This window comes from Pseudopipra pipra, chromosome 5 (genome assembly GCF_036250125.1).
Source record: "Pseudopipra pipra isolate bDixPip1 chromosome 5, bDixPip1.hap1, whole genome shotgun sequence".
NCBI lineage: Eukaryota > Metazoa > Chordata > Aves > Passeriformes > Pipridae > Pseudopipra > Pseudopipra pipra.
Window position 1 is genome coordinate 26,427,378 of NC_087553.1, and position 18,832 is coordinate 26,446,209.

The 18,832-nt window shown below is 40.5% G+C and overlaps 1 protein-coding gene across 2 annotated transcripts in view; it reads left to right on the plus strand.

Annotated features, from left to right (window-relative positions):
• GUCY2C (guanylate cyclase 2C) overlaps window positions 1-18,832 on the plus strand; it is a 47,454-nt gene that overhangs the window by 10,114 nt on the left and 18,508 nt on the right. For both annotated transcript variants that reach the window (XM_064655230.1, XM_064655231.1), the window contains 11 exons: window positions 645-741; window positions 3,391-3,520; window positions 4,713-4,848; window positions 6,470-6,555; window positions 6,989-7,100; window positions 11,087-11,168; window positions 13,444-13,549; window positions 14,065-14,127; window positions 14,695-14,766; window positions 15,681-15,785; window positions 16,975-17,061. In XM_064655230.1, the coding sequence (XP_064511300.1) occupies window positions 645-741; window positions 3,391-3,520; window positions 4,713-4,848; window positions 6,470-6,555; window positions 6,989-7,100; window positions 11,087-11,168; window positions 13,444-13,549; window positions 14,065-14,127; window positions 14,695-14,766; window positions 15,681-15,785; window positions 16,975-17,061 (1,076 nt within the window). The remainder of the gene's footprint in view (window positions 1-644; window positions 742-3,390; window positions 3,521-4,712; window positions 4,849-6,469; window positions 6,556-6,988; window positions 7,101-11,086; window positions 11,169-13,443; window positions 13,550-14,064; window positions 14,128-14,694; window positions 14,767-15,680; window positions 15,786-16,974; window positions 17,062-18,832) is intronic.

The window sequence follows — 18,832 nt, forward strand, 5'->3', positions numbered from 1 at the left end:
GTGAATTATCCCATATAGGCACAAGCTCCTTTTTGTGAAAGATTCAGAAATCCAGGAATCACAGGTTCACCTAAGAAGGGTTTTAAATACTAGAAGAATATAGATACTATAAGCTCTCTATCATTCATGTGTTTGCAGCCCTGGTACATATACGGGCCTCATTTTGCCATCAAGGGGCATGTATTCTGGAAATGACTGATCTAAACTAGAAAAACAGATCAATAAATACCTCATCTCCTCTTAAGACTGAACACCTGGCATCAGCAGGCCAAATGAGTGTGAGAGTAAGCAAGCTAATGAAACCATTACTCGAATGCCATTTAACCTAGAATGTTCATATCAGTAGTCCATATGGCATCAGAACTAATGCTTACTTCAGGGAGATAATAGTAATGCTCTGGTGCAGTCAGACAGAAAATGTTGTAGGTGTTGAGGTGCCTTTTACTACTTACTGTCAAATATCCTGGTCTTACTGCAGAGAGGCTGTAGCTCTGTGCCTGCATCCCAGCACAGCACAGGACAGATAATGTGCCTTAGCCCAGAATTGCTCTACTGCCTGCTACTCAAACATGGGGGAGCAGGCAAATATCCTCTCCTTGTCTGTACCTCTCACCAATCTGTTTCCATTTTTTCCCAATCTGTAGTGATCATCATGTGTGGCTCTCCAGAGGATGTCAGGACAGACCTAGAGACGGAGAAAGTGGATAATGACATTGTTATCATCCTGATAGATCTCTTCAAGTAAAGTATCACCTTTGCTTTTCCTCTTTTCTCTGCAGTTTGCTGATGGATACAGATAACGGAAATAGTCTGAGTGGAACTGTTTTGTTGAAGAAATGCTCTTTCACAAATTGTGCTTTATTGTCATATTTCCTCAGGTCTTGGCATTTATCTAAGCTGCTTAGTATTTAATTCATGGCACATCCTCTACAACATCCCCTGTATTTCATGGAATATTTTTCTAAGGCAGTGACAGAGCAGGTTGGGGTAGTTCCTCAGTGTAGGAAGCCATGAGAGAAGCAGAGTCCAAAGTCAGAATGGTGATAAGCTGTTTATATGAGAAATTGTACGTTTTTCATATACTCTGCCCAACCAGACAACTGTGAAAATATGATTTACAGATTTTTCTAGGCTCCATTTGTTCAATTTTTAAATTATTTAAAGGACAGATACAACTGTTTTTCCACTTTATAACTCTTGCACTTTATAACCATCTCTTCAGCATCTTTATAAGTACATAAATCTAACTTTTCAGAGAAGTTTCTTAGTATACAACCTAAGTTTTCTGTTGTTGTTCCTCTTTACATTGCTACAGAAATCTTTGTAGACGAGGACTGACATAAACTGGCCTTATCAATGGTAGCCTCAAAAGCTTTGGCTGTATATGAGAACGAAGAGCTGATCTTTGGCCCTAAGCCTAAGTGACACAGCACAGCTCATATCTGTATAGCTATGTGTAGATGTCCAAACTGGGTGTTTTGGATATGCCTCCAGTTGCCATAGCAAATCACACTCTGGGAGAAAGTTAATTGGCCCAGACCAAAAACATGCCTGGGACTGTGCTGGCAGTGTAATGGATGGATGATAACAAGGCAACTGTATGTGCCCATGTCTTGATTTTAATTATTTCACTGTTGGTGTAGCAAAAAGAATCCATGAACCTCTAGGGCCTGTGGGACTTCCCAGCTCTCATGTCTAAAGCTGACCTTGACAAGTCAGGGCTGAGGAACTTTGGATTAATGACTTCAGATACTTAACCTCTGGGTCCAAACTGGATCCTGTGGTTCAGGTTCTAATAGAATCTTCTCTGTCCTGTACACTTTGAGGTTCACCATATATGTTTTAAGCATTCCACCATTTTATCCAGGCTCTAGGAATCCCCACTTGCTTTTTTTGAGTCAACTGGCCACAATTCCTGTTTCTTTGCAAATGCACAATAGGGACTCTGTATGTGGGTGCTTTAACTTACTGGTGTTGCATATATAATTGTTGCATTAGGTAAGGGAGATTAGGGGCTTCTCTGCTGTGATATGCATCTTTCTGATGCTACCCAGCCACCTCAGCCTGTTTTATATGCTGCCCTCCTTAAATTTGCTACATATTCTTGATTTTGCTGAGTATCTCAAATCATGTTATTTTTCTTAAAACAGACAAAATACAGGCATGTGCTGGATGAATACTCAAGCTGTAGATGAGAGAGTAGGCAAAGTCCTGTGCTTCTCCAGGAGTGACATCCCTCTGACAGTGACAGATTTACATTTTCTTCAGTTTTGAGCCATCTAGCAGCCAGCACATAAACACAGTCTTTAAGCTGCCCTCGGGAAAGGTGGGATGCTGTAGGATTATCCAGCCTAGTGGAGTCTAATGAAGTGTCCTTTTCAGCTGGCTAGTTTAGTCCAAGCCTGGATGAAAAACACTTTGAAATTCTTTAGGGTGAAAAGTACAATGTAAAAGTCAGAAGGTTCACAGAAAGGCAAGGATGGGGCTCTGGAGTCAAAATCCCGTTAGATGACCATGGAGCAAAGCCTGTGGTCTCCAAAAAGTCTTAATACAGTATTGACTGAAAAAATAAAAGGATGATCAAACATGAATAATGAGAGAAGGCTTATACAATTATCTTCTTTTTATGGATCTAGCTATAGCAATGCCAGTTGCTGCCATGTGACACTAATAGCTATTGCTAAATTCCTCCTTAATATGTGAGTCCAGTGGTGGCCAGTTTGTGAAGCACTTCCAGATGGCAGCTCAAGGTGATGAAACCAAAGATGCCTGAAAGCTACATCTTCTGCTTGCTCTAGCATAGTTTTCAAGTTCCCACAGTTTCCTCTGATTTTCCTATCTCACTGAATTAAACAAATCAATAAGCTGCTCTCTGCACTTCCCTGATTGTTTCATGCCCTCCTGTTAAATGCTTTTAGTGCAAATCTGCTGTGCTCAGTTCTAGCAGAAAATATCAGAATTAGAGGAACATGCAAAAGAGTGCAAAAGAGGTCAGAAACAGGCATAGTAACATGAAGAAACTATGATTGCAGTATTGTGGATTTCAAGAAGAGATTAAGTTTTAATATATATAAATTCTGCTTGAAAAAAAAGAGGAAATAAACAGGGCAGAAACCAAACAGTTACAATAATAACAATAATTCGCTGCAACCCTTGAGTGTTAGATTGCCAGATCTCCTTAATATTACCTTTTAATATATTTAAGCACAAAAGCTGGCATCAGGGAATAAGCAATATAAAGAGTTGTATGCATGATGAAATTTTATTTTTAGAATTACTGTTTTAACCTGTTAAATAACAGTGCCATTGGGAAGAGGTGAGTGATTCTGTCGTGGATACCACTGGCCCTGTTGTTGAATGTTCATGGTGTTCTTGTGCTTTGCTTTGCAGTAACACGTACTTCAGGAAGAACAGCTCAGCTGACTACATGCAGAATGTACTTGTCCTGACTCAGTCACCAGCTAATTACAGCAACAATACTGTAATTAGAGACTACACAGAGTGTGAGGACAACACCCTGGTAACTACACTATTTTATATCTGATTATTGCATTCAGTTCATTCATGTTCATGCACTAGGAAATGAAACCTAAAAATCCTCTGTCATATTTCCATGCCGGTATTTTCTTACAGTATCGGAGGATGACATTTTGTCCTGATGTTATGATGTAAAAATATAGTATTATAAGGCAAACATGCAGGCTGTCATATTCCTACTTTGTGAAATTCAACTCAAGCTTTTAATTTGGTCTTCAAGTGTCATATTCACAGGGCATGAGGGAGACTTATAGGTACATGGCTTTCCGACTCCACTTCTGAGTGACTGACAATCTTACAGGCATCACTTAAGAAAGTTCTATATATGTAATTGAGATGTGAGCATTGAAAGTTCAGAACTAGTAACTGTTCACTGATTTTTTTGTGCAGATATGTCTAAGAGGTGACAACCATTGCAGTTTCTGTCCAGGGGCTTTCCAGATAAACTTCATAAACAAGAACCTTTTTTTTCTGTTGGAAATACATATTCTTTTTTTTTAATTTCCAGAAAAGCAGAAACTGTGGAAATGCTATATCTGCTTAGTGAAACTGATACTCCTGCCATCTGCCTAGGAACCAGGCCCTTCATGTAGAGTTCCTCCCAGGATTTGTGGCTTTGAGCTCCAGCTCTTCAGCAGGCAGCCTTAAGCTTCTGGCTGGATTTACATGGCTTCTAGATCCCCCAGCCTGGGCTCAATGCTTTTTGGGTGCCAGCTCTGTGGCAGGCTGCTGGAAATCTGGCACAGCTCCTTGCCCCTTAGCTGTGGCCATCTGGAAGCCCAGACTTGCTGGCACTGCACCAAATTATCTGCACAGAAAGTCTAATCCAAAGCCAGGATCTTTGGGACACACTGAGCAGAGCAGACCTGTCAAGAACCTAGAGTGTAGGATTTCTTGAATCCTTTGCACGATGATCAGCATGCCAAAACTTTATGTTCATCTCTTGTAAGTTTTCATGACCTCCCTGTCTTTACACACCAAACATATATTATGTTTACCTTTATTTTTCCAAGTGAGAACACTGATGTGGCATTGGCCATCTACTCCCTCAGTTTCAGCAGATTCTTGTCTTCCATGCTGGAGCTTCTGCCAAACACAGACAACCAAAGTTATTGTAGCTTTAAGGCAGAATCACGAACTCTCAAACTGCCATTTTTCTTTTTCCTTTGTTCTAGATGGAAGATGACTTTCTTGTTGGCTATTCTAATGCAATCTTGCTGTTTGGGCATACTCTCAAGAAATTTATTGTCTCCCAGAGCCCAGTGTCACCTCTCAGTTTAATCAATGAATTCCGAGATACCACTTTTGAAGGTAAAATAAGTGCAGGGTTCATTAAATTGATGAGGGGAAAGAAATTTGGGTTTAAACACTCCTAAGATAAGTAATTTCTACAGTAAACAAGTCCAAGCCCTTCAATGAGTTTTTTCTTTTTATATAATTTTTACAAGGATGTTATCTTTAGTATTTGATGTTCAAAATTACTCGGAAGTCACTTAGCTGAGCTTTAATGAAGTAGTTTCAACCTTTTGCAGTTTACAAAGCCATGTAGGCCTGGGTACCTGCATGTGAGTGTAGGCCAGCTGGCAATGATTTGGCTCTTCTTAGTCAAGTTTCTTGTTCCTCTCACAGGTTGTCTAGCACCATTGGGCTTTTATTTTGCAGGCCATGGGCTTAAAATCACAGAATTCAATCACTAGGAAAAGGCAGAGGGAAGACTTACACAAAGAAGTGACAACATTACCTCTCTGGGAGTATAGTCCCAGCTATTGCTTCACATCAGAGATCTGTACCTAAATGAGGACTCAAAGTTTTTTGTTTATATCTCACCTACGTTCAGCAAACACGTGTAGAAGTTTCTCAAATTTTTCTAAGAGGGCCTAACAGGTTTTGGGCTTATCTTTGTTTTAATCATGGTATCCCATACCTAGCAAAATATGGTTTACTAACTCCTCCTGGAGACAGCATGCCTTTTTGAGTATCAGTAAACTTATCTCTTCAGTTTAACTCTAAATGTGAAAGTTAAATTGCACAAACTTTTTTACTTATCTGAAATACTGCACTGTAACGCTCTTCATTATTTATTAGTTTAGTTTAAAAAAAAAATCCTAGAAGTGAGAGGTGTTGAATCACCCTCATTCTTTCTTGTGATGGAGGCTGATAGTAGTGATTTCATACAATAATTATTTTGGTATTAAAAAGGTGGACCATGAAAAACTTAGCATCAGTTTTTGAGGTGAAAAGGGAGAAGGTAATTCCTGAACTAAAATAATGATGACACTGAACTTCAGGAAAAATAAAAGAAATCATCATCAACAGCAGCAAAAGAGCAATCTGAAGCTGATCAAAAAGACATTCCTGTAAAAAAGAAGGGGGAAAATGAAGGTGAGACTTTCAGGAGTGGTGGGTATTGGCTATGCTTGTGCTCCTGTTGAGACAACCAACTTCATGGGAGCAAAATCAAGATGTGCTGAGGGACTTGGGAACCTGGTTAAAATGGTATTATTAGAGCCAAGCAAGTAGTTTTCAAAATACTAAGGGGAATGAAAGTGTCCTTGTACTTTCTTTCTTGCTGATAGATTCAAACTGCAGGTGGAAACAGACTATTTCCTTTCTCACTTCTAAAATGGTCCCTTCAAGGGAGGTTAGTCTGACATTCTTGTTATGCTAAAGAAACCTGACAAATACATTTTCCTATAGCTAGAGGGAGACTTTCCTCTTCAGTGCAGTCAGTTCAACACATTTTATTGAATTTTGTAGAGAAAATGTAGTGTTGTATTAACAGAGAAGTAGTGCCACACTGAGTTGACACATATTCTAGCCTATATATGAAGAAGAAAAATATCTTGAATATCAGAATCCTTTTTTATCCCCTCCATGCCCCATTTATGTTTCTGAGAACACAAGCTCTCTGACTAATTCCTTGTGTCTGCAGGTCTACTGGGTCCTGTGACTCTAGATGAATTTGGAGACATTGATACCAATCTGACCCTGCTGTACACATCACCAACTGCAAAGCATGTACGTATGTCCAGGGAGCAACTGTTTGACCTTATATATGAAAAGAGAAACAAAATGTCGTGTACTATTGCATAAGAATGATGAAAATAACTACAGCAGGAGTGGTGGAGTGCCAAGGCATGCTGTGCATGCCAGAAGGGGGTCATGCGAGATGTGCTGGAGACTGACAGGATTGATGTCATCTGGTGATTCAGTAAGTGAAGTGCAGCTGGTATTTTCTGGGATTGGTAGATTTATTTTCAGAGAGAGGGGAGGAATGAGGAAGAATATGGCAGCCGAACATATGGCTATGCTGAGAAATGAACCACTGTGGAAGAAAGAGCAAGAATTACTTTGAGTTTGGGTAATACATTTATTAAGGGTAGTCTGAAGCAAGGGACAAAAGAGGGACAGCACAGCTGCTGACTGCATTTCTTCTCTCCTACATCCATAGTTCAAACCTCTTCTGTATTTCAACACTCACAACAACGAGACAAACAAGGCAACTAACAGTCCGGATTTTATCTGGAAGAACCACAAGCTGCCCAGTGATACTCCAGGCACTGGTGAGACACCCATTAAATCTGCCTCTACTTTGAAAACAGGATCCACCTGCTGTGCAATCCAGTATGTTACCTTCACACTGCCCCCAGACAGTGACGCCAGGAGATGGGTGCAGAACAGCATCTTTCCTTCTCCTGCCCCATCGCTCCATGTTCTCTGCATCCAGCCCAGTTCTAAACCTTCCTTTCTGTTTAGGCACTGCTACTAAGTCTCTCATAGATTCCTTACTGTACCAGTGATTGTGGGGAATACCATAGGATGTTTCAGAAGAGGTCACCCCTGTGCAAATAATCTTCACTGGAAGATGGTGGTGATGTGAATTGCTTGAAAGACTGTTCAGGAAAGGCAGCAGAATTAAGGTCATGATGAGTTATCTGACTGTACATTTCTGTATCACTGATGGAGCATGGTGGCTTCTGCTTGCACCTTTATCCTTGCTGTAGGGAGCTGGGGAGAGGACACAGCGCTGTGCAAATTCAGGGTGCATCTCTGGAGAAGTCTCTGAGAATAGCTGACTCTTTGCAGAAAGACAATGGGAAACTATGGTTATCATAGAATCATGGCTCTATCTACACCCAAACTTTAAATCCGAAATCTCAGAAATCACCACTTCCTTTTCTTTTGAGTTTTTTTTCCCCTTTAAGACTGCTGCCACATGGTGATTGGCAATGGAAGGGCATATGTTTCAGAGTGTGATTTGCAGAATAAAAATTATTGCAGTGGCAGTGGTTGCAAGAGTTAGTACACAGTGGGTTAGTGTTCACCTGAGTCATTTGCATCAGTGAGAATCCAAAGATGCTGCTGTTAAAGGTCTCTGCTAAAGGCCTCCCATTATTTTGCTGTACTGCATACCTTCATTAGGGAATAGGCAAAGCATAACTGGAGAAACAAACACCTTCTGCTAACTATAAGAGTCCATTCACAGTAAAGTGGTAAATGGATTCAAACATTTTTATTCCTCGGTAAAGTAAATCAGATGCCCTCAAATTAGGTCTTACCCCTTCTAAGAAAAGCAGGAATAGTGGTTTATTGGCAGGGATGCACGGGAGCTGCCAGGAGAAGGCAGCAACTGATAAGACTCCAGTTAGACAGTTCTGGGAACAGCAGAAGGAGTTCACTGGAGCTTTCATTTTTCATCTCTGGTCAAATCTCTGGTCTCCCTTGGTATGACCATGAGTCCTGCCTGTGCAGAGATAGCAACACTGCACAAGTCAGCCACAGGGTCTCCCTGCATTAGGTCCCTGAGGAATGGGCTTTCTGACTCCAGTCCTATTCCCATCCATCCCTCGGGGCCCACAAAATGCTGTCTTGTCAGTGGATTTTCATATCTTTCAAATATTTTCTTCAGTATGTTCTTGTTTGAAGCTGCTGCACAAGGACAAAAAAAGTGGGAATTGCAGAAAGCCAGTGTCTACAAACCAGTAGTTTAACATCCAGTGCTTAATGAAGGCCTGACACTGTGGCCAAGCCACACTAAACTAAAGTAAAACTTCCTCCAACAGGCACTTGATTATTTTGATTTGATTCACATTTTTTAAAAAAAAACCTTTCTTCAGTGTGATTCTAAATAAATATATTCCCCCCAAAGAAGATGGCCAAAGTTGAAGTAATCACTTTAAACTTGCCAAAGCCAGTCAAAACTTTCCAATCAGAAATGTGTTTTTTCCTCCAGGGAGGTGAACAAACAGAGCAACCAGAGCCCTGCTCCTTCCTAAGCTGTAACTGAGAACAGCTGAACTAGTTCTGCTGCCTACCTTCCTCCTGGTATCCCGTGATAAACAAAGGAGCTTCATCCACGTTTTCCCATTATTCAGAGAGTTTTAGCCCTCACTCTAAACTTGGATAAAATTAGCCTTGAATACACAAACGTTTCTGGTTTCAGAGGATCAGGTAATTTGTGACTCTCTGTCTGCGTGTTGTAATACTAAGAGCCAGGAGGTGGTAGCAGAGCCTCAGGAAAGGGAAATTACGGTCCCATAGCGCTTTCATGGGAAACTACAAGCTGCTCATTGTTAAGCTGCAAGCCACGATTCACAAACCTTAAGTTTCAGAGAATTCGTACAAAATGGCTTTGCACATTCTCATGTATCTGTCGTTTTATAGCGGTGACTTAACGCCCTTCCTTGCAAACTAAAAGAGTAGTACTGATGGTTTTCAACAGAGAGGATCAGACTAATACTAAATTCCTAGGAGAACCTGAGACTGATGCTGGGATGAACACAGAGAAAGCTGGATCCAAAATCCAGAGAAGTTAATAAACTGAATTCTGTGTCAGATGCAGACACTTAAATTGGTATGTTGAAAATCCTTCCTCAGTTGCTGCCTGATTCTGAAGGCAGCTAGTGTATGTAATTTTGCTTTTTATTTATGTATTAATTTTTTTGTGTGCTTTTATTTCTGTTTCTGGGCACAGACAGAATTGTGTTAGCCTCAGTAAGGCTGAGTAACTCGCTCTTTTACCAACATGTCAATCTGCAAAACAGGATTCTGCTCTGCCTTCTTTGCCTAAGAGAGTTGCTCAGTAGAGTAGGTACACACACTAGATGTGTGACCACCAGCTGCAGCTCTGCACTAATGACCTGTTACTCTTCAAAGGAAGTTGGTGGCCACCAACTTTCCTTCCCATTACCCCTGAGCTCCAAGAACAGACAAAAGACAGGCTTCAGCTCACTTTTCTACATTAAGACAATGAAAATTACAGCCTTAAAAAGTCAGCTCCCAGCCTTGTTTGTCTTGCCTGCTTGCTCAGGTTTAGAACCCTCATGTGCTCTGTGGTTTTTGTGTCTAAGTCCTCAGATTCCTGGACAACAAGATTTTCAAATTGTTTGTCACCTGGCAGCTTCCAAGGGCACTTGAAAAGCTTTGCGCTGCCACCATATTAATTTTCCTCTATACCATATTAATTTCCTACTGAAGACTACAGCGCTCAGTTGCACTTTGTCATCCCAACAAAGTGTCTACAGAAGGGTTCAGAAATGAGTCCACAGTCTCCAAAGCTCTGTCTACAACTACAGAATTACTTTAAACAACTGGATTAATAAGGGGAAAACTCAGGTGTGAAACGTTGAAAAGTCTGTGTATGTTAAAAGCTGTATCATGATTTCCTTCCTTACCTCTTCTTGGATAACAAATTCGTGTGAAAAATGCCTCTCAAATCCATAAGTGGCTGTACCCTGTATCAGCTGAAATTCTGGGTTGAAGCTTCAGGTGTATCCCATCCTGAAGCAAATTATATCAGTAAAGACCCATGGTGACGAAGGTATGGGTAGTTGTGGAAAATTCACTGCCAATGGTTCATTGGATGGGTACCCAGCAGGACTGAATCAGAAAGTCATCACTAAACAACCTTGATAAAAGGATCGAACCCTTGTTCCCCATTTCAGAGAAAGCCTTATCCAAAGGAGTCAGTGAGGACCCTATTTTGCATTAAGCCCTGGTTATGCTGGAGGAAAACAATGACTGATTTCAAATAGCCATCTGCTTACCCCATCTACATCTCTGTCTCACAGAGAGCTGTACACAAGGGTTGCCTCCACCATCCACTCTTACAAAGTTATTACAAGGAGAAATTTGGTTACTTCATTTTAAAAATGTAGTTACTAGGAAAAGTCAGCTTTATTTCTGGACTGTCCTAGTTTGTTTTTAAAAAGGAGAACACCTGGAAACTGCTGCTGAGCAGATGTGAGATTTAGCGCTGTTGAATTCACCTCCTGCCTGGGTGTCCCTGCAGAGTGCCCATGCCTCAGGTGGGGATTTAAGACTGCACTGCTCTGGGTCATGCTTCATCCTGCATTGAAGGAGGCAGGTGCATGCCACCTCTAGGCAGTGCTGGACTTTACCAAAGCCTCTCAATTTGGATGTGTCCAAAAATTATCCCTGGTCAGCTACTGTGACTTGCATGTGTGAGTGAGGGTAATTTCTTAAACACAATATTGTTTTTCATTATCCTCTGTCAAGTTGTTTATTTTTCATTTTTTCTTTTCTGCAGGCCCCCACGTCTTGACTATTGCTGTATTTACACTCACAGGAATTGTGATTTTGGTTCTGATCATCTCTTTGGTGATTCTAAGGTACCAACCTCTTTGTCTTTCTGTTTGTTTGTCCTTGAACAGTTTTCCTCCTAGGGCAATGCCTTTGATCTCTCCAAGAGCCATTCATTAGCTTACCTTACATACCTGCGTGGTTGCCCTCAGTGTGAACTCTTTAGTATATGCCAAGTAGTGCTTGCATCTGTAGTGTCGTTATGACAGGTTAATAATGAAGGGAGAAGGTGCAGCAAGGCTCAGTGTTCTTGCATGTGCTAAAAATCTCTGAGTCCTATACACAGAAACATGTGTCTCAGACCAGTCTTCAGACTTTTTCCACTTTACTGCCCATCTTTTGCTTTCTTGGGGTTCACTTTGGTTTTTTATCCTATTGGTGACATAAAAGTTCAGTCTAGAAGGAAGTATTTTTCTTGAGTCACTGCAGAAGTCAAAACACCATGAGGTTTTGGTGTTTTCATTGCATGGATCTATTCCTTTGACTCAGTCCAACTCTTTGCATAACAATTCTTCTAACAGCTTGGAATTTCATGAATATAACACAGTCCAGCTTTATCATGACGGGAAAAGCAGAAATAGAAATCAGTGATATCTCCTTTTGATGGAAGAAATCCCACCCTATTTCCAAAGTATATGTTTTTTTTTAATCTTTAAAAATTGTCTTATCTGTGCATCTGTTTTCAGTCTATATCTTTGTTATATATCAGAGAACTTCAGAAAAAGCAAGAAAATCAGGTCTTAAGGAAAGTTGATTAGAAACAGATGCTACCCAGGCTCTCTTGTTTTGAGTAGACCAATCCATCTTGCTAACTAAAGCAAGCAAAAAATCAAAGACTAAGATATATAACTCTTACACATCCAATTTTACTCAAGAAATGAAGGAGCTAATCATTGCCACATCTAAGCACTAATGCTTTAAACAGGTAAAATTTGAAATGGCTATGAAAATAAATAAACATTTGTCTTGATGATATGGACTTGTAAAAGATTCTGCACTTTGCAGATGCATAAAATCTAAAGATTCTGTTTAGATTATTAGATTATTATTGTATACACATCATTGCAATATTCCCAGGCATCAAATATAGAAGAGATTTCTGGGAATTTTTTAGAATAAAGCTTGCCCTCTTAGTGTCAAAACAATAGTAAACTTCTCAACTATAATTGCTACCAAAGATTGTCCCCTAACAAGCAAAAGAGAAGAGAAACTCAGCTATGAAAATTGGCAAAATGCCTCATTATTCCTTCTTTATCTCCCAATTTTCTAGGACACTTGAACTATCCCACAACTACCTGTGTAGTTCTGACTGCAAAGTAAGAAGGCAATGTCCTGAAAAACATATAACTAAATATTAGGCCTAGTAGATTTTAATTCAGTTTTGTATGTTCTTAATCACCAGCTGATACCAGTTTGAATTGCAGTACATCCTGGTGACACACACACCTTACAAGATAGAACTGAGAAATTGTTGGTCTTCTTTTTCTTGTGCAAATATATGCTAAAAAGATATTGGAAAAGGGAATGTTATTAGGCAACAGTATGGGTTCTCCCATTTGGAACATTTGCCAGTTGTCATCAGTGCATTAGGATTCCTCTGCAGACTCTCCAGTCAGTTCTTGGGTTTTAGTAAAGAAGGGACTTGCATGACTAAGCGGGTAATTTGATGAGCACTAGTCTTCTTGCAGCTTTTCTCTACTTCTCTAAGAAAAGACAGTACCTGCTCTGAATTTCTGCAGGAAGGACAGCAGTTTCTTTCTCCCTGTTCCAAGGGCTCTTCCCTCATTTTTACAAAATGTGCAAAATACAAGGGACATCCACAAAAAGGTATCTCATCTCAACACCATTGTTACTTCCTCTCCTGGCATTGTATTCACACAAGTTCTTACTATCCACTGTTGATGGCAGGACTGCCTTTGGCTTGCATTTCTTTGTGGGACCTCTCTTCCAAGTACATTCAATAACATGGAGGAGAAAACTATATAAAATCCAGATGGCTCTTTGTGCTTTAAATTGTGCTGACCGCCCCTGAGACTGGCAATTGCAGCAGTTGTTCTGCTAAATCTGTTCTGTTTCTCTGCTACAGAATTGAATGAGCATTTAGGCTTTCCCAAAGCTAGGGGAATTAAGATTATCCTCAAACTGGAAAACTGTGTGAGAGCCAGAGGGCTTGTGCTCAAGCACTGTCAACCTAACAAACCATTCCTGTGTCATCCTGACACTAGAAGCTTCCCTGTCCCAGTCTCCTGTTGTGGGTTTTGGTTCATTGGGAGGATATTCTGAAAGACTTCCCTGGTTTTTCAGGAAGTACAGGAGAGATAATGAACGCCGGTGGAAGAAATGGTCTCATATACCACCTGAGGAAATCTTGCCTCTGGAGACCAGTGAGACAAGTCATGTTAGTCTGAAGGTAAGAGAAGCACAGTGCCCAAAGCTGGGTCTTGGATTCTGTCTTCAGGAGACCATCAATGCTGGGGTGTTTAGAAGCTCTGACTACAGTGCAGACTCTGGCTCTGGTAGAACTAGGATCTGTTAATTTATTTTTTTTTCAACTCTCGCTTGCTATATTGAAGAAAAAGATTATTCCCCATCTATTGCTCCCTGATAGAATATACCTGTTCCTGTCAGTAAAGCTCATTTTGTGATGGAGGAATGGAGGGGTATTGATTTCCAGTCTTTCTCTGTTACAAATTATTTCCCTGTGCTTTGTTATGCCTCTGTAATGTCCAAGAGCATGAAAGCAGCAGGCAGAGGGCCTGGGAGTGGCGTGGATGTCCAACACTTTCTGTAGCATGTAGTGGCCCTCCCTAGAGAGAGAGGCTCATGCTTCTCTGTGTGGCACGCACAGACATTATTAATCTCTCTGGATCTGTCAAGTGGGGAGTAGGTGATAATTGCAAGTTAATTATTCTTCTTTGTTCTCAGATCGACGAAGATAAGAGACGTGACACCACCCAGAGACTGCGCCAGGGCAAATATGACAAGAAGGTAACCTGACTGCAGTGTCCACAATCCCTTCCTTGCCCTTATGAGGGCTCTTGCTGGGAGGAGGTTGTTCCACCTCCTCTGACCTTGCAAAATGGCTTGATCTTGTAGAAGGAATAAGCTGTTTACTCCCTATCAGGTGGTTTGTATTTTGCTTCCTGACAGGAGGCAAAATATTAGACTCCATGAACACCCAGCCCAGTCCAGGAGCACAGAAGCAGAAACACAGGGACCAAAAATCTGATACATTTTGGTACTGCGGAGATTAATAGATTAAGGGAGGACAAGCCTTTTACATAGCAAATCTTGTGCTTTCAGTAGAGCTGCTTGCCTGCCTGAGGTATATTCATGTTGAGTTAAAATCTGCATAATCGACAGTTCTAAACAGTAAATCCTATGAAGAAAATATAACTCCAGTACTTATTAGCTGATAAACTGAAACTTCAACAGTGAAGCAGTAGGCAGGTGTTTCTGAAGTATTTCTTTGTATGGACATTTCTTGGAAAAGAAGGACGAATTGCTGTTGTACTAAAACTATGACTTTTTTCCCCACTGGTATTCTTCCTTCAGGTGGTGATCCTAAAGGATCTCAAAAACAGTGATGGTAATTTCTCAGAGAAGCAAAAAATGGAACTGAACAAGGTACCTGTTACAATTAGCAACTGGACACAGCAGGATGGGATGGAAACTATGAGTGAAGTCATTGCTTTCCAACAGCCATATGCTTGTGCACGTTTGTGAGATGGATGGATAATGAGTTCCTCAAAGGATATTGTTTGAGGAACTTTCTCTTTGTGTGTGTGATCTCATCAACAGTTCAGAGTCTGAATAGTATACCAATGAAGCTGAAGATGAATGAAGTAATTCATGTGCTGTCATATGGCCTTATTAAATACATTTTTATAGCTGATTCCAAAAGGCAATGCACTCTTTTAGCTCATATCCTGCTAAGTCATCAATAGAAGAATGTTGTAGTTAAATCTTATTATTGAATGCCAAGTGCAGCTCTTAAAATATAAGTAATACTCTGCTGGCTTGTGCATTCAGACTCTTCAAACATGGGACATGAATTTGGATGCAGTACTGCATCTTTTTTTGAATGGTTTTCTTTTCACACAACACAGCTATGCTGTGAATTCAATAAGCTGTAAAAATACCTCAAAGTAAACTATAGTTGTCTATTTAAATGGACAAAGTCCATAATATCATGCAGCGTAATTAAATTTTTATTACTTGCTCATTTACTGACTGATTCACGACATTCTGTCACTGTCAGCTGGGAGGTTTGAGAGGCAATAATGGATATTATAGGGGGCTCTGGAATTGACTTGCAGTATCCAACAGCAGCCACTTTTATCTCCCTAATCCAGAAGGCTCTGGAATAACAAACATCTTCAAGTACTTCACTCAGTGCCTTAGTACACACTGGTTTAAGGGAACCTCTTACATCGTATCAGGGCCTGAGATAAAAAGCCATGTCGCTTATGTATCTGTGACCTGTGTTTCTGTATTAACAATGATTGCTTTTAAAAACAGATTAAATGTTTCTGCTCTAGCTCCTACAGGTTGATTATTACAATCTGACCAAGTTCTATGGCACCGTGAAGATAGACACCATGATCTTTGGGGTGATTGAGTACTGCGAAAGAGGTTCTCTGCGGGTAAAGAATTCTCCTTAAACCCCCAAATTATCAAATTTCAAAGTAAGAAAAAAAATCCCCACCTCTATGTCTCTGGCCCTCATGCAGCAGCTATGGACTGAGCAAGTGGTGGCAAGTTTCTGACTCCCAAGTTTTCTATCCCTTGCTTGGTTCTCTCCAGCCTTCCCCAGGTGTTGCTGTGTCAATTTGATGGTTCTCAAGCCGGGAGAGGATGAGGTGAGGTGGAGGCAAGGATAAGTACAAGCAGAGCTCTGCCCAGGCCACACCAACAACATTTGTATTGTGTCCCCAACTGGAAGCATATAGGATATAACTTTATCTTCATTTTCCAAGTCATAGCTATTGTCTCCGTTGATGCCCTTGCGGACCCCAAAGTGCCTCTAGAGTGTGCAAGGATAGAGAAAAGAATATATCCATACTAATAAGGGACAACTATGGCAAATTCCGTGTTGCAAGGGACAACAACACTTTATTTTTGTTTATAAAAGAAATGGTAAATTGATGCCTGGCAAAAGTTATGAAAAGACTTATGGTTTATTATTACCAATATTATTTCAGTGCTAATCATGAAATGATGGTGGCATCAACTCTTCTGTGGGCATATATTGTCTCTGCTTCTGCATTCATACAAAGACTCTCCTGTAGCAGCGAGGTCTCTGGAACAAACTCACAGCCAGGCAGCAAAATAACAGCTCCCTCTCTGAGTCCTTTTCCTGTAAAGTGGCATACTCATGGAAGTTTACTTTTAGCAGTAAAGTAAGTGTAAGTGTAAAGTCAAGTCATAGTGTGACTGGCAGGTTAAGATAAAGGAACGGTCTACTTTGAACTTATAAGGCCATGAGTACATTGGTAGGAGATGGATTGCGAGCACAAAACATGAAAAATCCTCTCCCTTCCTCTTGCACACCTTGATTGTTTGTGTCTCCGTTATTTTGTTTTCTTAAAGACTTAGCTTTAAGAACAATTTCACAATTTATCTTTAATTGCACAAACCCCTCCTTTCTGGAGTCCCCACTTTTCTAGTGCAAACTTAAACTATATTTCATATTCCCTATTTTTTGAGTCAACTTCTGTTCTAGTGCATGTACTCCCTGTAAAAAATAAAGTTGCTAGTTAAAAGGCTCTGCAATTTGGATACTCATATCTCATCTTCTGTTTTCTCCCCGAAAAACTTTTCTTCTCTTGACAGGATGTTTTAAATGATAAAATCTCCTATCCTGATGTCACATTCATGGACTGGGAATTTAAAATCTCTGTCATGTATGATATTGCCAAGGTAAGTGGGCTGCTGACAGTGTGATGGGAATCAACCAATCTTGTCTTGCAAAACTGATCATCTGAGAAGTGTAGCTCTCAAGGTCTTCTCCTTCTTGGCTAGAGCTATATGTCCTTCCACTTTTTTCTCCTCTGGGGAGAGAGGCAGGAGAAACCAGTGGCTCTCAGACTGAAGGAGAAAATAGGGGCCAGAGCTGGCTTTGGGCTTTTTATAAATAAACAAATAAAGCATGCCTCAAAGAAATGTGACCCAAAGATCAGAGGGTTACAATCTGTTGACCAGTGGCTCTGATTAGTAGGACTTAGGCAGTCATAAGATCTGCAAAACACACAACTTTCTGGCCTCAGGTAAAGCATACAAAGCAAAACTGTATTTTTTCAAATGACAGAAGTATTCTAATTTGTATCCAGAGATGGGATCAACTTTTTCTAAACAAATTGTTTATGTACCATCCTGACTTTTTCACTAAAGTGAGAAAGTCTAGTTTCTCACTACAGCTATCCATTTCAAGCAGTTTGAGAGAAGAAATTAGTCTTTTATAGAAATCAAGGCTATTTTTCAGTAGCTTTCAACAGCACTTTAGGTCCTTGTTCTGGGAAGAATCAATATGCATGGTAAAGAAATTCTGTTCTACACTGGAGACTTGTAACTGTTTAGCTGGTAGTTAAGAAGCCTTTGTAATCCGCGGGTATAATAATTCATTATACCTCTGCAGATAAATGTAAAGAATCACCTCTGTCCTTCGGCTAGTGCTCAACTGCTCTCCTCTTCCTACTGCTGGTTTGCAATTGGACAGTCCTCCTGTTTCCCTACATCCATAAGTTCAGATTTAGTTTCCAAGATGAATGGCTCCACTGTGTCTGTTCTAAAGAGATATTAAAAATCTTGTGCTTTATTAAAGCCCCCTTAATCCAAATTGCCAGAGTTTGTTGGCCTTGTTAATGAGTTTCAAGTTCAGTTAATGTTCAGCATTAAGTTTGACTTTAAATAGCAGTAGTGGAGTTTCCCTGCCTCCTCATAGCATATCAAAACCCAGGGTATTTTTAACCCTTTTCAGTTCACCTTCAGATGTTTACTTAGCAAATAGGGACTAGTACTGTCTCCATTTATGAGGAGAGAGAAATCCCAGTCCCTCTGAAGGGAGTGACCAAATGCCAGTGACTGCACTGGTACCAAGACTTCACAACCAGTCATTTGCTGCACCATTGGTAAAGGGGACACAGCACCTGAGGATGGATTGGTACACTGCATCTGTTCTCTGGAATGGCTCCTGAGCCTTATTAGCTATGTTAGTAGAGATGGTTTGCAAAATCTCCTGAAAACTTGTATGTACCCAAGAATATCTGGAAAATTACTGTAGTTTGGATGATCTACCAACCTCTCCTCTTCTTAGACCTGATACTGTGGTGAAGCTTCTGGGACTTAGACACTTCCATGAAATTCCTGTATTGCTATTCCCAAACCACAGCTCCAGGCACCCTGTCTATTTTGACTTGAATGGCTTCTCTCTTTACAGAAGTCACTTTGTGGCTTTTCAGCTCCGGTTCCTCTCATCTCAGTATCCATCCTCTTCAAGTCCAGCCCCAGCTCTCCAGGCTGTTAAAATCCCTGTGACCAGCTCCTGTGATTCCTTTGCCTTTTTATATGCTTCTCCCTCTCCACACCACCACTTTCCTACACTCTGCTTTTACCAAACAGTCCTAGTACTTTGCCTGGTCTTCATCTGGCACAGAAGTGCTGCATCTGTTTCTGAACAAAGGCTGGATCATTT